Source organism: Photinus pyralis, unplaced genomic scaffold (genome assembly GCF_008802855.1).
Source record: "Photinus pyralis isolate 1611_PpyrPB1 unplaced genomic scaffold, Ppyr1.3 Ppyr1.4_LG1, whole genome shotgun sequence".
Lineage (NCBI taxonomy): Eukaryota > Metazoa > Arthropoda > Insecta > Coleoptera > Lampyridae > Photinus > Photinus pyralis.
In genome coordinates, this window is record NW_022170249.1 from 64,870,472 (window position 1) to 64,896,926 (window position 26,455).

At 36.8% G+C, this 26,455-nt stretch overlaps 1 protein-coding gene across 1 annotated transcript in view; it reads right to left on the reverse strand.

The window, feature by feature from the left end:
• Window positions 1-26,455, reverse strand: part of LOC116159702 (cAMP-regulated phosphoprotein 21) — a 41,293-nt gene that overhangs the window by 2,387 nt on the left and 12,451 nt on the right. The window contains exons 3-12 of the mRNA XM_031472747.1: window positions 3,803-3,892; window positions 3,645-3,753; window positions 2,932-3,595; window positions 2,747-2,888; window positions 2,345-2,699; window positions 2,173-2,298; window positions 1,976-2,126; window positions 1,656-1,927; window positions 1,153-1,605; window positions 248-1,105 (exon numbers count right to left, since the gene is read on the reverse strand). Of these exons, the coding sequence (XP_031328607.1) occupies window positions 248-1,105; window positions 1,153-1,605; window positions 1,656-1,927; window positions 1,976-2,126; window positions 2,173-2,298; window positions 2,345-2,699; window positions 2,747-2,888; window positions 2,932-3,595; window positions 3,645-3,719 (3,096 nt within the window). The 5' untranslated portion in view covers window positions 3,720-3,753; window positions 3,803-3,892. The remainder of the gene's footprint in view (window positions 1-247; window positions 1,106-1,152; window positions 1,606-1,655; window positions 1,928-1,975; window positions 2,127-2,172; window positions 2,299-2,344; window positions 2,700-2,746; window positions 2,889-2,931; window positions 3,596-3,644; window positions 3,754-3,802; window positions 3,893-26,455) is intronic.

A 26,455-nucleotide genomic window follows, 5' to 3' on the forward strand; every position in this document is an offset into this window, starting at 1 on the left:
ACAATCATTAAAAAATTGGCAATACCGCAGTCCGCTGTAATATCATCAGTACTCTGTTCCTTATCAGTGAGTGTCTCATAAAAAAAAAAAGAAATAACAAGCACCATTTGCATAGCATCTAATTTTTTAATACTCTGCTATTACTTTCCTACCAAAGCTTGTTTGTCTTGGGGGGAAAGGGAGGGATATTGTCACAAATCTTTATTAAGATGTCTCCTAGTGCAAGAAATCAAAATTGGCTACCTACCTGTCTGAGAACCATAGGTGGCATAAAGTTTGGACCATATCCAAAAGCAGCATTTTGCGTGGGAGGTGTCTCGGGAGGCGTTCGGTACGAGGCAGTGGTAGGATTGCTGCAGTAGCCGGCGACGACCGTAGTTGCGGGCGAACTGGTTCCAGTACTGCTTTGACTTGAACATGAAACGAAATTCTTGGGAGTGCTAAATTTATTGCCCTTAAGTGCACAACTTTTCATATTTCTAATGTCGAACGATGCCTGATTCATGTGCGGCGACATTGGCATGTTTTGATTCGAATTGTGCTGACCGATGCTTAACTGATTAATACTATGCGTTAGTTGATTAAAATTTTGTTGCGAAGAAATACACTGATCATGCATCTGTCCGGGGTAAACTGTGGAGGAGTTGCTTGGTGTCGGGGGATTTTGCGGGTAAGGGGCGCTCTGAACTGGGACCATCATGTTGGAATAAACCGGGGATTGGGTGTACATAATGCTGTGACTTGGATAAACGATTTGGTTCGGTGGGGTCGGTTGTTGTGTGGAATATACCACTTGAACCGGCTGGTGAGAGTAAATGGGTACTAATTCGGAATTCTGAGGATTTTGAGGGGGAAGCGGAGGAGGTTGAGGAGGACAGTAGCCCGAAGAAAAGCTTGGAGGTAAATAAGAACCGGGTTGGGCGTGGGTGGGGACAGCAAATCTTTGAGGTGGTGGAGGTTGGTTAGATTGCTGAGGATTTGGATATACTACAGATTGCTGATGCCAATATGGAGAAGCGGATGGGTATGACAAGGACTGTGGTGCCGAATTCCCAGAATCAGTTATGAAATAGCCCCCAGACACTTCAGGCATTTGCGGAGGATCCTAAGAAAGATGACGTCAATTTCAAAACTACCCAAGTGTATACTTACGATGCGACCATCGTATTGTGCAGGTACAGGAACACCGTATGAAGCGTAGACTATATATGGCGGCTGATAAACTTGTAGCGAGGAGTCCGTGGAAGGCATACTTGCATAGTTGTTACCATACATAGGATATTGTTGAACCGGAACGTTAGGCACACTTTCGCTTGATGACGACAATTGCATACTTCTGCTGTGTTGCAAAGGTGGGGTAAATGGTAGACTAGGGCTTGTTGCGCTATTGGTTACATTGATTTTTTTATTAAGCGAAGGAGAGGATCTTGACCTTTGTTTCTTAGGTGATGTAACACACTCCTTAGAACACTTTTGAGGCAGTGACGTTTTGTGCGGTGATTGTGGTGGTCTTGAGCTTCCTCCGTTTGCGTGGAAACCTGGAGGTGGATCTTGGGGATCGTAATGGTAAATCGATCCGTCCACATTTTTCACAGGTTTCCCAGTCTAAAAACGTATATTACACCAAATAAGTGTAGAACAGTGATTTTATTTACCTGAGGATTTATTATAATGCTGCCTTTTGGAACATTGTGGATGTCTGTAACGGCCCATACCAGCTGTGATTCATTAAGGCCCTTTTCGGTGATAGGTGTCAGTAATTCATTTGTGCCGGCACTCGAGTTGCTATTAGTTGAATCCTGCCTGTCTCCAGGAAGATTTGGTGTGGACGTAGGTGATGGAGTGACAGATTCCGAAATTTGAGATTGAGATTTGTAACCAGAACTTGAAGGACTTAAACGCCAAGAGACAGTACTTGCTCCAGAATCTAGAAACGCGAAGCATAAATTGGGCATATTTGCTATAAATGTTGCACCTTGTTTTGTAAGCAATCTCGGTCCAGCGCTGTGCGTCGACAGAACACTATCACCTCTAGTTAGCACCGAAACGCCACCATATCCACCAAAGCTGTAACTTTTAGCGACGCATGGACGTGGCATATCGCTACTTGTTTCAACAGACTGCACCTAAAATAGTTCATTATTTGCCATAAATAAACATTTAAAGGTTTACTTTTAACAAACGTGGGGCAGATTTGTCAGTGTGAAGCAGTCGAAATCGAGACGAGCAGTCACTCTCTGTACTAGACCAAGGAATTTCTGACCACTCGAATTCTTCGGCAGAGCTGAACTCTTGCATCTGAAACTTTGCATAGAACTAACCGGTTCAAAAAAGTCCCATATACCTCTCGATTAAATATTCGCCTCCTCGCTCTTTCGTATTCTTCCTCGCGTTCCTCAAAACTTTTGCTTCGTCTATTCTCTAAACTAAATTGCCTATCGGGTGATTTGAAATGATAATCTTCAATACTGTTTGAATCACGTTTAAGTATAGATCTGCGCGGTTCTTCCACAAATACTATATCCTCTTTAACATATTCTTTAAATGCAATATCCGGTATCCTAGTACACTTTGTTTTATTTACCACTACACATTTCCCTGACGATTCGATATTGTGATCCATACCAAAGTATGCCGCGCAACGATGGACTAACATACGTTGATAACTGGACATTGGTGGAAACTTATAATGACTTTTTCTGAAACGAGTCTAAATTAATTCTGCGCAAAATAAAAAGCAATTTACATTTTATCTTTGGCAAGACTGACTAGCTCCTGTTCGATTCTTAGCATTAAAGCGCGATCCTTCGCATTTCGATTCAAAGTTTCTGCAATAAATTGTTCCAGATCTACCCCAGTGGTGTCAGTGTACTGCTCAGAGCTGCTATCTAAAGAAACACATTAATATAGGAATAATCGAGTTGCCAGTACCTCTACTTAAGCACGGTGAATTTGATGAACTACCCTCAAAGCTACCCTGTGATGAACTTTGTTGTCGCAATTTTCCCCTGGTAGCTCTACTCACAGTTAACGTGTTTGAACTACTGACAACATTATTATTGATATTACTACTTAAGTTATTGTTTATATTTCTATCGTGGTTTTTCAAACATTTGGTGCATGTTTGATTTGTGCATTCACACGTATTCCTATTTCTTCTATGACTAGCTTCGTCGGTGCCCTTACACGAAAGGCCACCTTCGCATACGTGGACCTTCTCCTGGCCGTTGTGCCTGTAATTTTTCGGACTACTACTACCGCAACCTTCTTCCAAAAATTCTCCGTGGTGAGTGCAAAATTTGGTAGCGTCGGTGTTTTCGGATAAATACGAACAGACATTTTGCGGCGAGGATCGAGATACCGGAGAAGCAACTAATGTTGATGTGGGAGAGCGAGATGGCGAATTACCCCTACTTATTGAAGGACTTAATACTACAACGGGTTTGGTGAGAGGTGGAGGAGGTGAATGGGCTGGGGATGAACTGGGTGACGCTATTAGTTGAATGCATGGAGATATGACTGGTGGATCACGTGGAGGAGATGCTTCCTCTCGCATTGCGTGACTACGCACTAAGACCTTTAGTTTGGAATTAGTCTGAAAAAACAATGCGTCAGGAATAAAGCGAATAGGCCTTGTAATTTACCCGTCCTCGAGATTGAGGGGCTGACGTTTGCCCTTCAGATTCTAGTTCCATTGTAATTAAATCTCTATGTTGCATCTCTCGTTAAGTATGACCCATTAATTGTGGATAACTGAAACGGACAAGATAAGTCACACTTACCCAACAGCGCAGTTACTCACTAGTACGAATCCGATTTGTGTTCCATGAGACAATAAATTGTATTACCAAAACGTAAGAAAATCCTATCGAATGGAAGCCCTTGGCATAGTCTGCAATAAACGTGAAAATTAATAAACGAAAAATGGACAGCAAAGTTATAATGCGCGCGCTATGGGAGCATCTGAAGGGAATAAAAACATCAAAGTCGCATTATAAATAGGGACCCTATAATTAGGCAGACAGTAAAATTTTGAATTTTCAAGATTACAACCTATTTTATTGGCTTTTATTTTTATAAACATTTCACTCAGTATTCGCTGGGAATCTAAAGCCAAGTGAACACAATTCGTAGTCAATCCGTCTTTACAAACAATTAATATATGTATTTGCTCGAATGCCAAATAATCGTTGACGTACTCTTATACTCTAATTATACAATCTAAAAACGTCCAATGCGTCAGTATTAAAAATCAAATTTGCATTCTGTAATGATTGTGTAATGGAAAACAAAAAGATCATTACGTTACAAAATAAAGCACAACCATGGGCTTTCTCATATTTTGCATCGTTCAAAGTTAATGTCAGCGAAAGCACAGAAGGGAGGATATCGATCGGGCACAGTGTCCTAATTCGCTCGCAATTCGGCGAACTTTGCAATTGAGAAATGACGAAGGGTTCCTTTCTAACTTAAAGCTTATCTGAATGGAGCGTTTTAACCCATTGTAGAGTAATTTTATCATCACAGTAAGCTGTTCCAAAAGGGAGTTACACCAAATTTACGTTTTAAACTCCATAGCTTCAAAATCTAAAATACAATTTATCAAGATTTCTGTAGGCTGTAACTGCGGAAAAACAGAGCAAAAACCCATTTTGGTTACAGTTTCTTCGACTGTCCTCAAATTCGCGTCATTTCCTGGATTACAATATTTACAATTCTTCATTGATGAAATCATAAAGACGTGGGCGGCTCAAGGAAATACCTGATAAGTGGCCAAAAAAAATATCCGTGGCTACTACAATATTTACACAAAATACTGACGTAAATAGATCGTCCATTTCACACTTTGAATGAATGGTAACCTCGAGTCGGCGTTTTGCCTTTACATCTGCGTTGCAAAACGAAAACACAACTAATGTATAACTGTCGATAAATAAAACTATTAAAATTATAAATAAATTGGGGGATAAAGCGGACGATCATAAATTTTTTTTCTGTGGTAAATTAATAGATACATCGTACTAGTGTTAGTGAAGCAATAGTTTTGGCAAATGTCCAAACCCATGATTGCTGTAAATATTTAATAAGTAATATAGAACACATACACACAATGACGAAAACGGCTGCAGGGGTATTACGTAACTACCTCTCTTACCGTTCCAAGTTTTTTCACTTGGTGTATACGTACACTTCCTAATTATTTCGTTGGCACAGTGTAATGGAAACAATAATTGAAACGTTTCAAACGCGGACATATTGACATTTACAGAAGAATGATTGTTTTTAGAACCGCCTTTTTAATGCAGTTTTTTGTTCAGGAAATTGTTCCCTCAAAATAAAACAAAAAACCAAGATTTTAAGTCATGCGTGTTTAATAAAAAGAGTACTTTCGCACGAAATAAAAAACATCAAAGCTTTCTAAACAAATCATTGGTCCAAGATGGTTCGTATGAGAACTACATCTCCAAAAATTATAATTTCCGCATTACCGTCATATATCATACCTACCTACAGAAAACTTGCAGTGTTGGGGCACAACAAAATGAGATTAAAATTGCACAACTCAACAATCACTCTACAATGTGGAAAAATCGCAATGATTTTGGTGAAATCAAAGAAATCTACTTTCATTTTGTAACAAACTTCGATTTCTTTCGAATGTTTCTCTGATTTTACAATCCGAGAACAATATTTGATCGAGTGCACACTCCAAAAATTTCTATTCGAGAGACCTTTACTTTATGTCGTAACAGAGCCAAGCGAAATGCTTTAAATTAACACCAATAACTTTTGAAAGCTGTAACATACTTTTTGAACTAGTCAAACCGATAGTCTTCAGAAAATTCAAAAATAAAGCCGGTTACAGCTTTCACGATCCCGTAATGTAGTAATTTCTTCTAACCTCCACGCCCTCCCTTAAAAAAACTCACTTCCAGTTAATTCCCTCCCATTCAATGAGAGTACTAACGGGTACGATAGCTTGCCACCTATTCCCAATATTCGCGAAAACTCACTTTCAAGAAAAGTTCATCTTGAGAATCCAATGCTGCATTACGTTAATTTTCAGTTCGCTTTCGGAATTAATAAGGCTCTCCTTAGAAATAGAAGGGAACTCAAAATTCCGTTGACCCTTTTTTCGTTTTTTCCTCAATATCTCGAGAACTATCAACATCACCACTTGTATTTTCAAAATGAAAGTTCATTAAATCTCCTACAGAAAACATAAAACGTTTTTTCTAGCATTAACCATTTGGGAGATATATATTTATAAGCAGGCGACCGAGCCTGCCTTGCCCTGTCTTGCATGAGCAAAATATCATGTTCAATATAAAGTCAGGGGCGGTACAGTCCAAGGTGCGGATCGATTCCAGCGCTGACAACACATCTTTCCAACCCTATTCCTTCGGATTCGCTTCCAGAACTGGATCTGGTGGTGAACCCCAAATGGTTAAGGTTCTTAGAAGAAACTGTTTATATGTTTTTTGCATGGAATTTATTGAACTTTGAACATTGAACATTGAAGGACAAATGGTCGTGAACGGATTTTCCGGAAAAAGTTTCATCTGAGGGACATGGTCCACAGACTAAAACTACAAAAATGAGCAACTTCACTCAGGTTTAATCAGACTTTAATCATATTCAGTGAGATTACCTGACTATTATTTATAGTTCGGTGCTTCTAATCAGGACAAACGTAGCGTCCATGTCAAAAACGAAGCGCAGAAAGCATTTGTTCAATTTGCGTAAAGATCAAATATGAAAAATAGGGGAAATCAAAAACATAGATATTTGCGTGGGTAGAAATAAGCGTATCTTCATCACCCCAAACGACTTTATTTATGGCATTGGTCCTTTCAGTTCTGACTGAAATTGGATATATTCGTATTCCACCCTCTCAAACCGTAGTTTAGGCAACTCTATTCTATTTGCGTTTTTAGCGCATTTCCACAAAAATAAAAAATGTCCGCCCGTCTGTCCCTATACAGCTGTGTCGCTACTGTATCTTAAGGCCTATTGGTTCTACTTTTTCCGCTACTCGGTTTGTTATGCTGTCGAGGCTTCCAACAAAAAAGGGATTTCTCTGCATTTATTATTAAAAAAATATAATTATACACTTTTGCCGTTTATTGTGCCTATAAATTTTATACGCTAAAATATTTCGTGCAAAATCAAATTGAAATGACGTGTCAAATAATGCACAGTACTAATTTTAATTTAATGAATTTAATTGGTGAACTTCTGAATTTTTTGAAAGAAGTAATGAATGAATTAAATGCACATAAAAAATACACATATTTTGCAATCCCTGCAACCATCGAAAACGATAACCGTACAATCTATAAAGCCATATGTAAAACACAAAATAATAACCCTTATTCACACGGAATCACTTGCTCCACTCGCTCACAAGCTCGCTCTTGTCTCAAACGTAAACTTTCTGAATAATAAGCGTCGCAACATGCTTGTAATACTATCACGGGCGATGCGAGACATTTTTTTATTCGAATTAACAAAACACTTGCGCACTATTAAGTAAGTACCGTATCGACAGTATCCGCGACTTTACCTGAATCTACCGATTGCGGTCGATTTTATGTTGTCGTACAGCAAATTGATTGCTCTTTTCAAATATCTTAAAAACATAGGCATTGCATTTAAAAAACAAAAGTTGTATCGATTTCCGGAAATGTCAGTATGCGATCGGATAGATCGTAATGTCTCATCTAAAACTATATTCGACAAATTTTTCATATATCTCGCCAAATGAAAGAGATATTCAGGTGACCCTCTTATCTGGAACGCACTGTATATAGCATTTTTTTAATAACCACAAGAACAAAAAATGTATAGAAGCATATTTTATTTTCTAATTCAATAATTTTTACGATAATACCACTTTCTACACATCACTCCATTTGAAATATCCAATCCGAGATCCAATCATTCCATTTGAAAAATCCCATTTCTCTGGTTTAGAGTGCATGTTTCATTCCCTAACCGTTGTCGCAGGAACAATAATTTTCAGTACTTCCTCTTGGCCCCTTTTATTTTGTACACAAAGCTGTATGTAGATTATTTTTTTATTTGGTCACCCGGTATATCCAACAGTGAACACCCACAACCAAGAATCATATTATTAACTTTAAAACGAAGTTAGGAAAGACATGCATTGATGCAGAATGAAATTAGTTCAAGATTTCATTCTCATCTTAATTCGAATAGTTCTTTCCATTGGATCTATCATGGTTAAGTGTAGGGAAAACGTATCACCGAGGGGTCTGGGGGGTGTGGATACCCATTAGGTACGGACTATCAAAAAAGTGGTGCGAGTGAACATGTTTAGGGTAAACGTGCTACGGGGAAGGGGGGGGGGGTACCCCCAACACACGATGATATGATAGTTCTGCTCTCGGTCCTGGTTCTAGGGAAGAATTCAATGTTCATTTCCCTACAATATTATCATAAGACCTTCGTATACTAGGGATCATTCCAAACCCCCCAGACCCTCCGGTTCTACATTCTTCCGAAAATGTTCACTTACATTTACACATCAATTTTTGGAAAGGGACTAGCGAATGTAACCCCTGCCTGTGAGGTATGGAATAGGAACAGAAGAATGACCGGTTCTTTATGAGAGACTATCGCATTCAATGTTCATTGTTCTACAATTATCATAATGGCCTTTGTATTTTTTCGAAAATTTCCGTTGTTTTTGGTAGTTTTGTACGGTGCGTTATTTGAGGGGTTTGGTTTGGTTCATTTTCTTGCAACATTGACCACGTAACGTATTTTGATGGATCACATTTTTGAAATTGGTACAGGTATTTGAAAATAAGTTATTATTAATTCAAAATTCTCAAGAATATACTTACCACACTTTTCCTTATCGAGATAGACGAATGCGCCAGATTTTGCAACAACTAAAAGCAGAGGGATTTTAGTTGTTAATGTTAAATGCTAAATAGAGATTATATGCGAAATTTGAGCATAATGGAGACACGTAAAATGATCAAAATAATTATCAAAGGAAATTTAAGCGAAACTCCAATACTACTTGGCATTATGACTTCAGTACGAAAAGATTTCCAGGGGGCAGAAACTTGACAAAGACTTACACCAACAATGTACCCCAAACTTTTACCGTAAATTACTTCTCGGAAAGTATTTGCTCTAGGATTGCTATGTAAGAAGTATAGATGCAAAAAATCAGTAATTTATTCTAGAGCTACCTGCTAGAGCTGAACAAAATTTTAATTTCTCGTCCATTAAACCTTTTGAGCAAGAAATATGAAATTTTCTATCCCAACCCCAAGAGATCGTACGTGAAGTGAAAAGTAGGTCACAAATAGAGGGTTAAATTTGATTTAATGCACCGATGATTGTCCACAATTACAATCTAAAGTAATGGAAAGCCTCTCCGGCGAAAATAGAAATTATCGCGTTTGCTTTATTTCTCGTAACAAAATTTACGAAGCGCGTAACTTTTGCTAGGATATCTGGAGCTTAAATCGGTAAAATTATGCAAATTACTGCCACAAAATTCATACCCATGTGCGAATATAAAGGTAAACGTCCTCTTGACACAACAAAACTGTAGCATAGAAAGAAAATCGGCACTAACGCGCAAAATATATACGGCATTTCATCTATCAGCAACCACCGACGAAACCATGTTGCGCCACCACAACCCCACGAGCGTGTACATTACTTCGCTTGTTAACCTGTTTAAATATCTCTCCCACCCACAATGAACTTGACTTCCAGCAACCCTTAGTCGATACCTATTAGGATCGATTTGCGACAAAGAAATGTTTTCATTCGTTTTACTTTCCCTCTCTCTGCAATGTGTTTCTGGGAACAGATTTGGCTTATTCATCGAATCACAATTCGGACATTGTTACATAATGATCCCCAAACATTCCTACATGCATAGTTTATGATGAACTTATTGACAGAAGTGGCAGAAAATGAAATTGGGTCACAATATTTTTCGCGTACCGATCAACTTTTTGAAATTTCGAGCTTTTGTTATTGGCTTAATTTACTGGTTCACTTTTCAATATTTTCAAAGCATGATTGAATAAAAATGACGATGTTTTCCTCCAGTAAAGTTTTCAATCCACTCCAGAGAAGTCGTGAAACGTAAAGGATTAAATTCCCTAAAATTTCCAAAAACCTCCCAATGGTTGACAAGTATCGCATAGTTCTCTGAAAGAAGTTTAAATAAAATTTTATAATAAAAACCTCCTGTGGAAAACGTAATGAATTTATAGGACAAATGGAATTGAGTGCACCATTGTACGTTATAAACTCGCTCTGAATCATATGAACAAGAGTAAAAGAAAATGGAAACATAATTCCTGCTTTTCGGCTCGCGAGTAGAAATTTTATGCAACTGCTGAATTCTTTATGCTAAGTTGGTAATTAGTTTATGACCACAGAAAAAAAGGATTTCGTGTTAGAATTTTGCCTCGCAATTATTCATACTGGGAGTCGTGGAAGCCACGCAAAGAGATTTGTTAAGTTCATCGATTAGAACGGCATCCAGAGTAGGTATAAATGTATAATTTGGTTAGGTCTCACGTCTCTGGAATTTATTGATCAATACATCAACATTTCTAACAAATGAAACACAATTTCCTGACTAATACAAGAAAAATGTGCATTTTCAATTTGAGTTTGACGTTTCGAAACGGGAGATTTGTGTTAATTGGTTGAGCCGAGTATTCACTCGAACGCCAGTTTTCATGATATTGTTCAAATTCAATTAAGATTTATTGCACTTTTTATGCAGCCGGTGTATATGCAATTATTTATAAATTGGCCTGTTTCCAGCGCAGCTTTTAGAAATTAAAAAAAAAAAACATAACACTAATCCATAGATTTTAATTTGGGTTTTTGGGGGAATCTTTCGAAAGAAATTTTTATGTTATGGTTTGTCCATCAGACCGTCTATTCCTCGTCAAACGAAAAGATGCAGCGATGTCGCCAATCGATTTCTACGAATTCAAGGATTAGTGTAAATATGAGCCGGATTAAAAGTCGTGTTTCCGAATGAGAGCTGTGTGTCAAAAAATTGTCCTACTGAAAATCGTATCTTGTATTTTATAATGTAATCGTATTATCCCCTTATTGTCGAGCTTAAAACACAGGAAGTTTTTTTGCATAAAATAGGCATGGAATCCCTATATTATAATTATAACAGCGGAGTTAATTTGGAGGTGTAAAGAATGTCTTTCCGCATTTTTTTGAAAAGCAAAGCTGTACAAAAATGCGGCGGAGTTTTTCGAAGGAATAACGCGTCTGCTATTTACAAATATTCGAGCGTGCCATTTGATATTCTACAATACTCACACGACCCTTGCCCACCATTAGAACCTACTTCCAGCCTAATATTCTAGGCAGCACCGTACTGTCTTACCATAAACGCTTTTAGGGGACACCCTGCAGCTCATCTCGGTACCATGCTAATCGTGACACCCTTTAGACACCCCTTTACTCTTATTGATGGTCTGTTCTGTTATGATTCATCAAAGTCCCCTTTTATTGGTGTCTTCTTGGCATCACTGTATACTAGTTTCTTCGGCCTATTGCAGCCTTTATTTAGTGTTCGCTGTAATTGTGTTTTAAAGCCAATGCAATTTGCTCTGCTATTGGTGGCTCTATGATGCTTTTCTAGGTCCAACCCGATAGATACACTTGGTTCTATCAAAGCGTTTTAAGCACCACTCTGCCGCTTTTCGTGGTCCCCCCTCTGCTCCACTGAGTAACATAAAGATGCACACACTAATCAAAAGTTCATAGGTGCCATTGTCCTCTTTGTGGCGCTCACAAAAGCTTTCAGATGGGATTAGAAATGTTCTAATTTCCTATTATTTTGTTCATTCGAAACGAAATCGAGTATTTTGGCTCAATGCAAGCTGAAATTCGATTCAGTCAAAATCCATGAGGGTAGAAAGAGTTTGTTTTTCAAGTGGCCCTCGAGCATTGCGTTTATTCAGAGCTCGATAAACGGCAAATAAATCATCGAATGCGAGATAATTACTAAAACAGAGGCAAGCACTTTTTGTAGAGCATCGCTTACGGCATTAATTGAGTTTTCCATGCGTTTATTTCTGGAAGCTTGTCTTCGGATCGACAAGCTGGTCTATTTTTGACTCCGTTCGGGACTAATATAATAAAAATCCGGCGATGTTAGAACGATTTTGTAGCGGTAAACTTGTATAAAATATAATAGCTCATTTATTTGACGATAAGGATCGTAAGGTACTTAGGTCGGGGGTAGAGGTAGGTGGTAGTATAAAATTTTATTGTAACGTACTTGGATTTCAAGGAAAAAGGGTTACCTGATGTCCTTTAGGGTGGCGTGTTCGCCGTGTATCATTTTCCGAGCAGCGTTACCTTAAATTTGCTTTTTATTATTTCTTTTGCAGTTTTATTAAAGAAAGGAGAACAAAGGGTTGCATTTCGCGAAAGCAAAAATGAAATGCACAAATTGCTTTATTAAAGGTTAGGTTTGATAATGTGCAACATGTAATCTCGGGGGTTCAACGTCAACCAATTAAATGGGGACACAATGAGCTATTTAGAACAGAAACAAAAGCTTCACGCTAAATGAAGTGGCGCAAATTGGAACAATGAAATAAATTTGCCGTTGCATTCTAAAACGAAATAATGAACATTCATTGCTCCTCATTTACTGCGGAAATGGCAAAGTCCCAATTATTTTATCTCCCTGTCTTTTATTTCTGAGATTTACAACTTAATAATTTCCAACACGGTTCATTTTTTAAGTTGTCAAAAATGTTGCATGAACTTACACTATCAAAAAATGCGACTTTGAGCAATATCTACGATGCCTAGGTGCATGTGTATGGCGAGATGCCTAGGCGTTATGAGACTCTCAAATGTTTATAAATTAAATGAAGAGCTAAAATCAAAATCTGCATTTGAAGTTGCAACTCGCAACGGTTTCCAAGGTTTCCATGTGGGGCATTTGAAACCGAACTGGGACGGTGACGGCCCAGAATTTTTGAACCTTTTAGGATTTTCGTTAATACGTGTAACCATGCGGAATATAAACAATTACACCTACTCGCATACTTAAGCCAAAAAATTCATCAAACACTCAAAAAAATACGCCGATTTGCATTACTTACTTCAGCCTATACATCCAAAATAATAGTAAAAGTAGTAAATAATTAAAAAAAAAACTTAAAACATTTATGTAGGTAGCTCTCCGCAAACTGCACACTTAGCAACTGCGTGCGGGAGTTACGCTCGGTTAACAACGTAATCGATATACTTCGGTAAAATGACTCAACAATCGATAAGCAAATCATAACGTATTGTATTAATTGGATATACGCGATGCACATTAATTTCAGGGAAACAAAACAGTACTATTTCGAGCAAAATTTTCGAATTTTCTAGATACTTTACATTGCGAAATTTCTTCGGGTTTCCAGCGCGTTGAATCATCTGGAGAAATTTTTTGCAATTGTAAAAGATTTCGAAAATGTTAAATCAAAAATGAAATTTATACTTAATAGCATTCTATACAACAGCTTTAAACTTGTAGGTGCTAATTGGAATTGGAACCCGAGCATTGTGACAAAATGTTTCTTTATAAAATCATACATTACATTCTGTTTATTTTGTTAACACAATAATTTAAGAGAAAATTATTCAAATTTTGGGCAATGGATAGCTTAGCTCTGTCGCTTGGATGTTCTTAAAAGGAACGGGAGCAATATAAGGCACACTTATGTACAATTTGCATACAAAACGCATTACCCAGATGCCCCAAACGTCAATTCCATAATGCGTAAATGACAATACGATCAAAGTCGTTGTTCATGCACTAAATTTGGTTGAGAAAATATACAAACGCATTAACTTGAAGTCCAAGAACAATATTTGAATTGCATGCATTTTTGATGCCATGTTTATACCAATTTAATTGGGAAATGCAACTGAATTAGCGACCTTTTTTAACCTCCATTAACTTAGTCCCATCACCAACCGTAAAAAAAATCCAACACATTCTAAAAATTAGTGCTAATTTGTTACCGTATTCAAAATTTTGTTTCTCAAATAAAACGGCCGTTTTTAAAAAAATTAGTGGGTAGGCCAGCTTAATATAAACTGGATCTACCCCATAAAAAAAAGATTGCGTGCAAAAAATCGGGCGAATGTCAAGCAGAAATTTGTTGCTATTTTGTTGCTGTAAAGTAACAATAACTATGACATGCAATTCGCAAAGAAAAGTGGTTTATTCTTGTACCGAAGGTTATTACATTATACATTAAGGGTTACTCGAGGGGTTACTTATAAAGGGCCACACCATTAAATGATTTGAGTTACAAAAGGATTCGTTAGAAGATCAATAACTATTATATTAAAGATTTTAAAAAAATTTAAACAAAAGTAATGTTTGCTCTCTGACAGCGCTACAATAATATTCGCCATGCGCACGTCAACCGACTGGAACGCACAATTCAAATTCAATCATCTAAATATTTTGTTTCTAAAGTACTTATTACCTACAATTGTTCATTCCATTGTATTTAACAATAATTAATGCAAAACTGAATTTGTTGCTAACTATAAACAGTAAAAAATATGTGAGAATGACACCGTGACGTATACGTGACTTTTTGGATATTTTTAAAGGCAGATATTTACGAGATTTTTACAACTTAGTTTCGGCGAATCTAATAAATACTTAATCCCTTTCTGTCAATCAGCATTTATCCTACTTTACCATTCCCAAGAATTTTGAACGTAGTTTTACAACCCAACTTGTCCTTTTCCGAATCGTTGCACTGTATTTTATAACTTTCCCAGAATTGCACCTTATATTGTCCCTGTTTATCCCAATGAACATTTTTCATTGGTTGTTACTAAAATTATTCATTGCACTGTAGTATCAATTTTAAGGCAGTATACAAATATGCAATGAACAATTGTAAGTAATAACAACTTGAGCAACAAATTATTTGTGCACATTGTAAGGGAAAATACTCTCGGTCTACGTGTGGTGTCATTCTCGCCTATTTTTTATTATTTATAGTTACCAACAAAGTCGCTTTTGCATTAATTATTATTAAATGCAATGCAATGAACAATTGTAGGTAATACTACTTTAGAAACAAAATATTTTGTGCGTTCCAGTCGGCTGACGTACGCATGGCGGATATTGTTGTAGCGCTGCCAGAGAGCAAACATTACTTTTGTTTAAATTTTCTTAAAATCTTTAATATAATAGTTCTTTCTAACGAATGCTTTTGTAACTCAAATCATTTAATGGTGTTGGCCCTTTATAAATAACCCTTAATGGATAATGTAATATAATAACCTTCGGTACAAGAATAAACCACTTTTCTTTGCGAATTGCATGTCATAGTTATTGTTACTCTACAGCAACAAATTTCTGCGTGACATTCGCCCGATTTTTTGCACGCAATCTTTTTTTTTTGGGTTTGTCCAGTTTATATTAAGCTGGCCCCACCCACTATTTTTTTTAAAAACGGCCGTTTTCTTTTAGCAACAAAATTTTGAATACGGCAACAAATTAGCACATATTTAGCACTAATTCTTAGAATAAGTTAGATTTTTTTTAAGGTTGGTGGAGGGGCCAAGTTAATGGAGGTTCTTTTTTTACCATCTTTAGAGCGTCTTCCTTCATTGTTCACGGCCATTTTTACTCCTTTTCTTTGTTCGTTTAACTGTACTTCATTTATCCATGCACGCCTTTATCAGGACCATTCTTTTTGCATTTACGTACTTTTGCTTCAGTCACGCTTTTATGCGCATTCCTCCTTCTTTCACATCTTCGCGCCTACTTCTGATACCCTGCACACTCTCTTTTTTCCCCGTCCTGTTTCCTTTAATCCTCCTTCAAATCCTCTTGGTGATCTTCTTTTACGCACTACTCATGCGTCTGTCATAGCTACCTACTACCCGTTCTTTTTGCACTATCCGAATACTTCACGATTTTGTCACGCCCTCTTCCTCTCTTTCTGATTGTTTTTCTTCACGGTTCCCTTCCGCTTCCTTTCATCACGTCCCTTTCCTTAAAAGTTCTTTACTTCAAGTTCGTGTTCTTACTTGCATATATTGCTACGTAGGTACAGAAAATTACGGTTGGTTGATAGGTAATACAAAATAAAATTTAGGTTTTGGTTATACCGTGTAAACGTATGATGTGGACGCGAGGGGTTGGTAACGACTTTTAGGGGACAAAAATTTCCTTCATTGCCTACAAATTAGCACAATTTCCCTTAATTTCTCCAACATTTTCTCTAGATTACCTCAGAATTTCCTCTTATTTCCGCAGAATTTCCTCTAATTTCGTCCATTTCCTACATATTTCCTCGAAATTTCCTATACGAAGGACAAGAATTTCCCTTACTTCTTTTAGAGGACGAACATGTTCTTTATAGCCTAAAAATTCCCATCATTTTCCGTAATTTTCCCCAACATTTCTAGCATTGCCTTAAAATTTCCCCAAATGTACACAAAATATCTCTGAGTTAACGTGAAATGAGATAGAATAAGATAATGCTGAAGAGGAAATTTGGAAAAAAAGAAATAAGATATGCCTGCTAGATTTCTCTTCTCTTTAATGTTTGCTATACAAGCAAATTGATTTGTGTTTTAGTCTCAGTCTTAATATCGACGTCGAAGTGGTAAATATCGACATCCGCGCTCGTATTATAAAAGATAAATATCTATTAATTTTTATAAATCAATCTATTTAAAGACCGTTATAAATTTAGTTTATCGTTAGTAGTCTTAGTTCCTGCGAACATTAATAATTAATTTTTACAAATAAATCACGTAAAAATCAAGCAAGAAAAATCTTGACGATTAGTGTGCACACATGCGCAAAGTTGGAATTTTAACCACAGATTCGTCTAGTAAATACAAGCATATCGCATATTGTAATAATCAGACGTACGCATGCGCAAACCACGCAATTTAGACTTTGTTACTTATAGATATTTTTTTGAAATTTGAGCTAAAGATTCACAAGGATCTAATGAGGCACTTTCCGTTGCCTATCAGATTTAACGACTTTTACTTTTTTGCAGAAGATGTCAAATTAAGTCATCCAATACGGTCAGTGTAAGGTTGTCTGTAAGTATTTCGATCTCTTATTCGCTCATTAATTACTGTAGTCTGTCTGGTCAGCTTTTTGAATTGGTACGTTACCAAAACAAGCATGATGTCATTTTTTACAAAAATTATCCGATTTAATACAATTTAGGCTTCGATCAACGAGTAACTCGCAACTGAAAATTTTGGTCTTCGCTTTTCCCGTTTGTGTTATTTCCAAATATTTATTCTGACATTAGTTTTCGTGTTCGGTGATGACGTACTCTCGTTTGCATTCACATGCCTCTTCCCTTTAGACTGTCAACGGTCCCGTCGAAATCGACATGCGAACATTTCCATTTTCATAACAAATTATCAACATCAGCAATCTATCACCGCTGGTTCTTGGTGTTTACTCAAAAAAAAAAGATGTAATCTGGATACAGTTAGCAAGTAATGATATTTCAGCTTTACGACATCCTTTGTACTTTATTTATCATAATACGATCTACAAAAAAATTGCGCGCACATAAAAGGCGATCGTTAAAGGAAACAAATTGCCAAAATGTTAATGTGGGAGTTGCGTCGGTGAATTTTGTATATACGCATACATACTTTAATGTCAGGGGTGAAAATATACAATTAATTGTACGATATAACATTTTCAACACGTTTCAAGCCCCAACTTTATATTATTATTGATTGTTAGTTCACGTATCAGAATGGTATAAATAGAAAATTCCCCAGCTTCCTGGTGTAATATGCATCGAACGGCACGAACTGGAAAAATTACAAAGAAAATTTATGTCTCATAAAGTTCAGTTTCAGAAAAATGAAATTTATTTCACTGCATATAGTTCTTGGAACTAAATGGTTCATTTACTCGACTTCAAAACTCAAAATGGCCAAAAGAATGTCTTCTTTAAGACGATCAACAAGATTATTTGGTAGGTAGGCCCTAAAACGAAAGGAGCCGTTTCGTTTAATTCTGAATTCGGCCGTTTCTAATTGAATGTAATGGAGAACACTGTGGGCTTTTGACATGAAAATAAAACACTCTCTAAAGCAATCAAGTTTGCAATAGACAGGTGAAATAAATTTAAAAGGACATACAATACCTTTCAATCGGTGCTGCCTTGATCTCAATAATGCTTTTCTATATAGGTCACATGATTAGAAAAGTCATTGTCGTCATAGATCTTTTCTAAATAGTTTCTAGAAAATGGGACGTGAGCTTTTCATTTTGAAGTTTCCGTGAAACTCGAATATTACTAGTTTGCGTCATGAACGTAAATAAAATGCCGTGGTTTGAACAAATTAAGAATACAATAAAATTAATGCACCTTCTCAGAAGAAATCGATTTTATTCAATGAAATAAGCAATTTGTATTTGGTGAGCTGGTAATGATTTCAGAAAAATCTAGATTAAAAAAAAATTTCTTAATACGGACCTTATTTTACTTTGTCATTCAGCAGTTTAGTGTTCTGTCTCTGCCGTCGAAAATCTATTATCGGTTGCTAGCCCAAATGAATGGTCAGGTGTTCACAGGCAAATTTCAGTTCAACTAGAGTTCATCATACTGCAAAATCATAAAATTAATGATCATGACCGAATGTTTTTGTATTCCATACTGTTATTACAGATTTATCTTTTTATACTGTGAGGATATTTCGTACTACATTTAACTTTTGAATTTAATGAATTGTAACTAATGAGTAATTTTACGAACTATTTATCGTGCACGCTTACAGAGTAACAAATAACACTGTGGAATTAATGGAAATTAGCATAGATTAACGATATTAACATCATCATGTTCTGGGCTCGATTTTTTACTTGGTCCCGTTAGACGCACATTTAATTAGGAATAAAGCAAATCAAAATTGATTATTTTACTTAGTGTTCTGTATGCCGCAGACGAGTCGCGTATTTCCTACTACGAATCCGAGATCCAATTTGAATTGAAGATTCAAGTTCATACATAGTTCAGACCATAGTAGCGAAACAAGCAATAATTACTACGGAATTCAAATTTAGTCACATTCCTATAGAAACAGGTATTAAAACTATTATTAAATAACATTAGTCAATAATAAAATCATTCCAAAAACCAATTTTTATTTATTTAGGTTTTATTTATCAACGCGACGCCGCCGTTTCCAGTGCTCAGGTCATGTTTAGACGGTCAAAAAGGCACTGAAAATTGCTGACAATTGAAAAGCTACCGACCAAAATCGTTATTCTTTTAGAAAAAAGGTGTTAGCCATCTCTACTTACTAATTTTTACATTATACGTCAAAATTGGACAAATATTGTGTTGTGCATAATCAGACAGCTTTTGACAAACGTTTCACTTATTTCCCTTTAATGCGGGTGCTTTAAAATCCAACTTCATTAACGTGTCCGCAGGAAGGAATCTAATGAGCCCAAATCAGGCAATACTAATATGGGACATGCAATCCGTTCATCAATTTCGTTTATTTTATACCACTTCGCGCGCAACCCGAAAGCTGTATTTTGTTTCGCAAACACATTTAACCCAATTTCAGCCTTCAAAAGGAGGAACAGACCCCTCACGCGTTATTTTCGGGTGTTTCCCCTTCACCTTGCTCAAAGAGGATTTTGCATCTTTTCATTTCTTTATTTAACCCCTTAATAAAGACTACTATTATTAAATAAACGGCTTTAGCCTTGCGTTAGACTGACTGTTTAAAGAGCGTGGTCAATGTTATCGAGTGTAAAATATTTTCAATAGGTTTTTGGATAGTTTAAAAATATCCTTGACTTTTCACAGTGTCATCTTAATACTCAAAGAATTTAAAGTTCTTTACTGTGATAAAAAGTAACATTTTTGGTGACAGGAGACTATGGAATAAATAATAATTGAAAGAAGTCGTCATAAAAAACCTAACTAAAAGAGGTGAATCTAAGTGGATAGCACAAACGAGTCCCACACGTGAATTCAGAAGGAAAGGTCAAAGTTCGACTTCTAGAGAAGCCAATTAGCAATCCGGTCCATTCCTGTCAAAGAAATTAACCTGATCGTCATAATTAACGATGAACAAGCGAAACGAAACAGAAGATGAGGTTCTGATAGCCCCCCAACGTCGGGAAATCCAACAAACTACAGAGTTTTCAAAATGTCCGTCAAATGTCTAGCATACCAAATCAAGAAGCCACTTCAAGAAGTTACCAGAAGAAGTTGTCCGTTGTCCACAGTATCAAAGAAAGCACAGTTGTAATTGGTTATCATTCATCGCGCTCTTCGGGAAAGAGTTCAAGGGCTAGATCAGCAACAATATCTCAACGCTTACAGAAGAGATCGATGGAAGAAAAGCGACAACCTCAAGACTTAATTTTCGAGTTTAAACAATCAACTGCAAATAAGGTAACAGTAGACGATTCCAGTTCAAATACCAAATCAAGTCAAAACGCTAACAGAACAGGAGAAATTTCCGACCTATCAAAGGTAAACCAGTGGCACTTGATTTCCACTTAAGCTCAACATAGCTGATGATGGAACTGGGCCAAGTAAACCAGTAGACTTCGAAAATTATCGTTGGATAGATGGGTCAGATTTCCCCATCAAAGAAGATGAATGGCAGGACAAAATTTGCCATTAAAAATGCAGGACCTCCACCACCAAATCTAACATCAAAGACAAATAATTTTCGCGAACCCTTAAGTCATATTCACGTGTTAATATTACAAATGTCCAAACTCTATTTTAAACGGTTAAAAATACTACAATATGCGACTTTTTTTGTTAAGTAGGGGTGGCTCGACTTAGTTTTATTGCTCAATCAATCAGCTATATTGGTCGCCAGCTTGGCAAATTTTTTTACAATTACAAACATATAACAAAATAAAACTTTCCCTTCTTTTCTTTAAAATTCACATCATCCACTTCTTACCTCCTCACACCCCACCCAGTACCACACTCTTACTTCTCCCTGTCGTTTCACCTTCGTACTGTTCCATAAGGTGTGTTCTATGTCCTCTTATTCCTCTCCGCATATTCTACATTCCCTTTCATATTATTTCCGCATTTGAATTTCACTATTATTTTAATATTTTTTCTTCCTTCCTATAAATATTTATACTTGTTTTTCTCTTATAGTTCTTCCCACATTCCTTTTGCGTTCATCATACTTTCACCAATTCGCTTTGTCTATTGCCTCGAATTTTACAGCCCTGTGCCACAACGCTATCCTTAACCCTTAACTTCTTCCAGTTCCCCCCATTCCTTCCACCTGATATCTCCGAACTGTACGTGAGCACCTCTCTCACATATTGCATCAAAAGGTACTTTCTTGTTCTACAATCATTCTTGAACTCCCCCTAACCAAAATTCTCCCCACCCGTCTCATCGCCACCATCTCCGCTTTCCTTAATTCTCTTATCTCCGCATTTGTCCCATTGTTCCTTTGCGTTGGTACCCAAAATATGTAATTTCTTTAATCTCTTCTATTATTTCCTCCCTCCACTTCCATTCTACCTCTCTTTTTCTTTCACCCCCTTCCCAAATCTCATCATCTTCGACTTCTACACGTAGCTCCATTCCTCAATACCTTTCCACTCTTCCCATTCGTGCCTTAGCCCTTTACATGTGCAAAACACTTCAGACCCCTTCTATTCTTATCCTCAATCTAGTTTCTTCATAGTTCCTTGATCCTGTCCTTCTTGTCAATTGTCTCACCTTCCATCACTTTCAATACTTCTTTCCTTTTCACTATGACAAACGTTGCCTTTTAAAAGTCCATGAAAAACGCTAACACCATTCCGGCCTTTTTTCCAATTCCTTTTCCAACAATCTGTGTAATAAATGTATAAAATCGAAGCTGAAGCCCATCAACGTTTCCTTTAACATCCTTTTCTCATTCATTTCCCTTTCTAGTGTTTCGGTCAGTGTTACTGCATAGATTCTACACGCCGGAGTCCTTATAATACTCCCCACACAATCTTTGTTCCCTCTTTTGAAGATAGGCACTATTACTCCTTTTTCCGTTCTTCGAGTAAACCCCCTCCTTTCCATACCTTGTTTACTATATTTCTCATCCTCCTTTCCTTGACCCTCTGTGGCGAAAGTGGAAGTCTCATTACCTATCTAGTCTCTCCCTGCCACACTTTCCCTTTCTACAGTGCTTTCAATTGCTGCTCGATCACTTCTCTTTTATCTCATCTGTCAACCTCCTCTCTTCCTACCTCTTCCATAGCCTCCTCTTTCCCCTGGTTTCCTTGTAAATAGTAACGTGACAAAAACGTGTTCTAATTATATTTCCCTCACACTTGTTCTATTTTTCTTTTTTCCTCTGTTTACCCACCTTCCAAAAATCGTTTTCTGTTTTTATTTCCCTGATTGGTTCTCCGCATTCTTTCTGTTTCTCCATCTTTTGTCTTTTGTACTGTTTTTTCTGTTCCCTCGCCTCTCCTCTATTTCGCCTCTTCTTTCTTTCTGCATCATTTCTCTATGTCTATTTCTCTCTTCTGTGCACTCCCTGTCTCACCACTCATCACCCCCTCCCCCTCTTCAGTTTTTGTTTCCACGTTATTGCTTTTCTCTTCGTGTTTGCGTCTTTTTATTATTATATTATTATATTATTATCCGAGTTTATTCTTGTTCCTACCTTAAATTCATCTATTTCTTACAGTATTTTTTCATTTACTATTGTGTAATCAATCATCGACATTCATCTTCCTCCCGTGGATGTGAATTTGCCGTCCCTATCTCCTTCCATACTTCCGTTTGCAATTCTCCAACCGCTCTTTTTTGATAATTCCAGTAACACCTCTCCCTCTTAGTTTGTTGCACCCTCTATCTTGTGTTCCTCTACCTAACTCTACCCATTTTTTCCTCAACCCACAATCACAAAAAGCCATTCTACTAACCTAATTCATCTGAGCTACGCAGGTTGACTCCTATATTTCAAAACATATTATTAAGCTTCTAGCGAGTTTATAATTTTGCGTTGTCTGTCCGCCCCTCCGTTAGCACAAGATCTCGATAACCAATAGACCGATTATGATGAAATTTTGTAGATGGATTCTTTATCAAATTTGTAGATCGGAGTTCGTGAATTGGCAATGTAGCCCAAAAAATAAGGGCCCTTTTGACATTTCTGATAGTTATTAACCGAATGGCATGAAAATCAATATGGACATACCTCTAGTCGTAGGTATAATACGCAATTTCAAAAGTTGAGGCTAATCGATTCAACATTCAGAGTGCCCTTTTCGTATCTCGACCATTTATGAACTAATTGCAAACTTTTTATTGACGAAAGCATTTAAATAAAATTTGATACTTTAGCACATAAAAGAAAATGTAGCCCCAGTTTAAAAATTTGGTTTTGCGCATGCTATAGCCCAGAAGCTCGTTTGCTATATTTGTTTACACGTTTATTTTAATGTTGCCATTATCCATTTTTATTTCGTTTTTCTCTTTTCTTCTGCTATTTGTCTGTAACCTCCTCCACCCTCTTAATTCATAAAAAATGTGCCAAGTAAATAAAAAATATAAGAAGCCAAAAAGGATCACATTTCAGATATTGTTTTAATGAATATTCCTCGAAATTTTTCAAGTTCACGTTATAACTCTACGTTTATTCTCCAAATTTCAAGTTGTACGTCGAAGTAAATGTTAAAAGTTTTGTTATACATGAAGTTTTAAAACTACGATTGGAAGGTGGTGCTTATATTACGAAATACGAAGCTCTGAAAAAGCAATCTTTATGGTTTCAAAAGTTCACGAAACTTCAAATTTCGAGTCGTGTAAGTCCCAAATCTTTTTTAATCGACCCCAATCCCTAAAGGGGTTCCTTTACATCAGCTTTTACTTTGCGGGATTTCTAACAACCGACGAAACAATATTGATAGAAGTTTATTACATGTAATGATTATTGTTCTTAGAGGCTAAAGTAAGATTTTTGACTAAATTCGGTTGCAATGTGGTTTGCATGTTTATTGCTAACTCCACGTAAGTAAAAATTATGTTCAGTAACAAAATTAATGTTTCGAGTTGAAAACAAGTTAAGAGTCAATGTGATTTGTTAATCTTTCTTTAAGCAACCCTCTCATTGTGATAAAACTATTCATAGGGGTGTTATTGATTATTTCGCCGCGCTTTATTTGCTTTTCTGCCATTTCAAGTACCGACAAATACGAAATTCGTGTTCACAAATTACCGTAATGACGCAAACTTGTCCAGTTGAGTGGCAACTTTGACATTAGTGACCAACTTTTTAAAAGCTGTGGAAAAATTACGGCAATTATTTCGTAATTTCGTTGTAGTAGCGTGTCCATAATCTATGAGCGTCACTTCCTTTGGGGGTGTGAAATCGCGTACGGAACCCCTCGCCGATTACCTTGAAAGTTCGACCTTGATCTACAAAGGATTGCGTGCCTAAAATCACAATTCATTTTCAATATCATGACTGACGCGGATTAACTGTGATAGTTTTCCAAAATTGGCAGGACGAAAAAATGTATTTGCAATTTTATACCTACGTTCACATTTTATTGGCTAACTGTCATCTTTCGTTATGGGAAAATCGCCTAATGTTCCCGAACGTTCTCAAATCGCGTGCTTCGGTTTAATAAAATTTAAAGGAAAATTTCACGAATGGCAAAGGTAGCGGAGGAGATTAATGTAGGCACTGCACTTTAATGATGTTATTTGAAAGTCCTTGAGGAAATGTCAGTCCGAAGGATACACAATGGGGGGTCGCTGAAGTTTATACATGGGGGGTTGCAACCGAACCCTGATCTGTTTCGGATTCGATCATTAAAAAGGCGACCTTGAGAACACTCGGAACAGCCTTTATGAGTCATCATCTCGATTCGCGATTGTTACGGCTTCCGCACTTTACGTGTTACCTACTGGATTTCTCATTAAACAATTGCAAAGGTATTAATTAATTTTTTGATAATGCCATAAATTTTACGTTCGATAAAGCTGCTGGGAACAATGGCGTGCATATCTCATTATAACGCTCGTATTCGTGTTAATTATAGGTTTGATAAACTAAAGTTGCCCCGTGCACTGATCGGTGAACGTATCCAGGGGTGGATTATTATGTTGTTTCCTGAAGGTCTCTCTAGATTGACATTGTAGTTTTCCAGGCAAAAAGGCACCTCGCAGTAAATAGGCGAGCATTTCGAGTATGAAATCGAAAACCTGAGACACCATATTGATCTTCCATTCAGTTCAATTGTGCTATAGATAACTATATTTAACAAACCATGTTTTTTAAGATTTTGACTTGCGAAAAATTTTAGTGACAAAAAGGAGTAAGGCAAACATTTTTCCAAATAAACCGATACAACGGAATTTCGAAGGATCCACAGTATTACCCCTGGTATTACCATAACTTTTTTAACGACCATTTATTTTAATCTTTCAATTTCCATCCCTATCAAATTTCTGTCTTGGGCATCGAAAAAATGCTCTTGGCCTTCCAACGCTCTCGGTGCAAGAATAACGATTTTGACATGTTTTGATCAAAATGCATATGGTCGATAACAATGTATCAAATTAATGTCTTGGGCATTGAGTTAAGGTCTTAGTCATTTTCCCATCAATCTTGGTCCATGAGTAACGATTTTGATACAGTTTTTCAAGTGTTTTAAAAGTGCAAACACCGTTCCAAAGTTTCGTTTAATTTAAAAAAAATGGAGTGTATCCGGCAAATTTCATGAAATTCGAATCACTTTTGATTATCCGGCATTGGAATTCTTTTTGGTATTTTTAAAATCTTATTTTTCGCCCAAAATTCATCGAAATTAGAATTCTTTTTCGCGCGCTCGTTTTGTGGTGAACCTTGTTTAAATTCAGGAAACCCGAGAGCAAACCCATGTGTGCATCAAACAGGATCTCCTCAAAAGAAATAGCAAATTTGAGACCAGTGAATCTACAAATAAAAACAATACAGATGATCGCAATAGGGCTGCACCCCTGCTGCGAACACCTTCTTAAAAACATGCATTTTTATTAATAACTTGAGAACGCTTATACCTATACCTTGTACACACCATTTTCATGTTTGATACACGTTCATTTCAGTTGGTGGTCTATGTTTCACAATTCCCTTATCAAAATCGGTTCATAGGGCGCGCTGCCATTAACACTGTCTAATATCTGTATCGCCGTCTTAAAGACATTTACCGTCCAATGTTCATTTTTGTTCTAAATAGAACCTTTTAAAGCTAAAGTGAAAGTTTTTCTGGGCACATCTGAAAATTACGAGGAAAATTACGTTGAGCCTACGCGAATATCGCAAGAACTGTATGAGATGAGTGAGTATTCTTCTCCGGCAAACCGCTTTCGAAATATTCGCTCGTAAAGTTTTGACG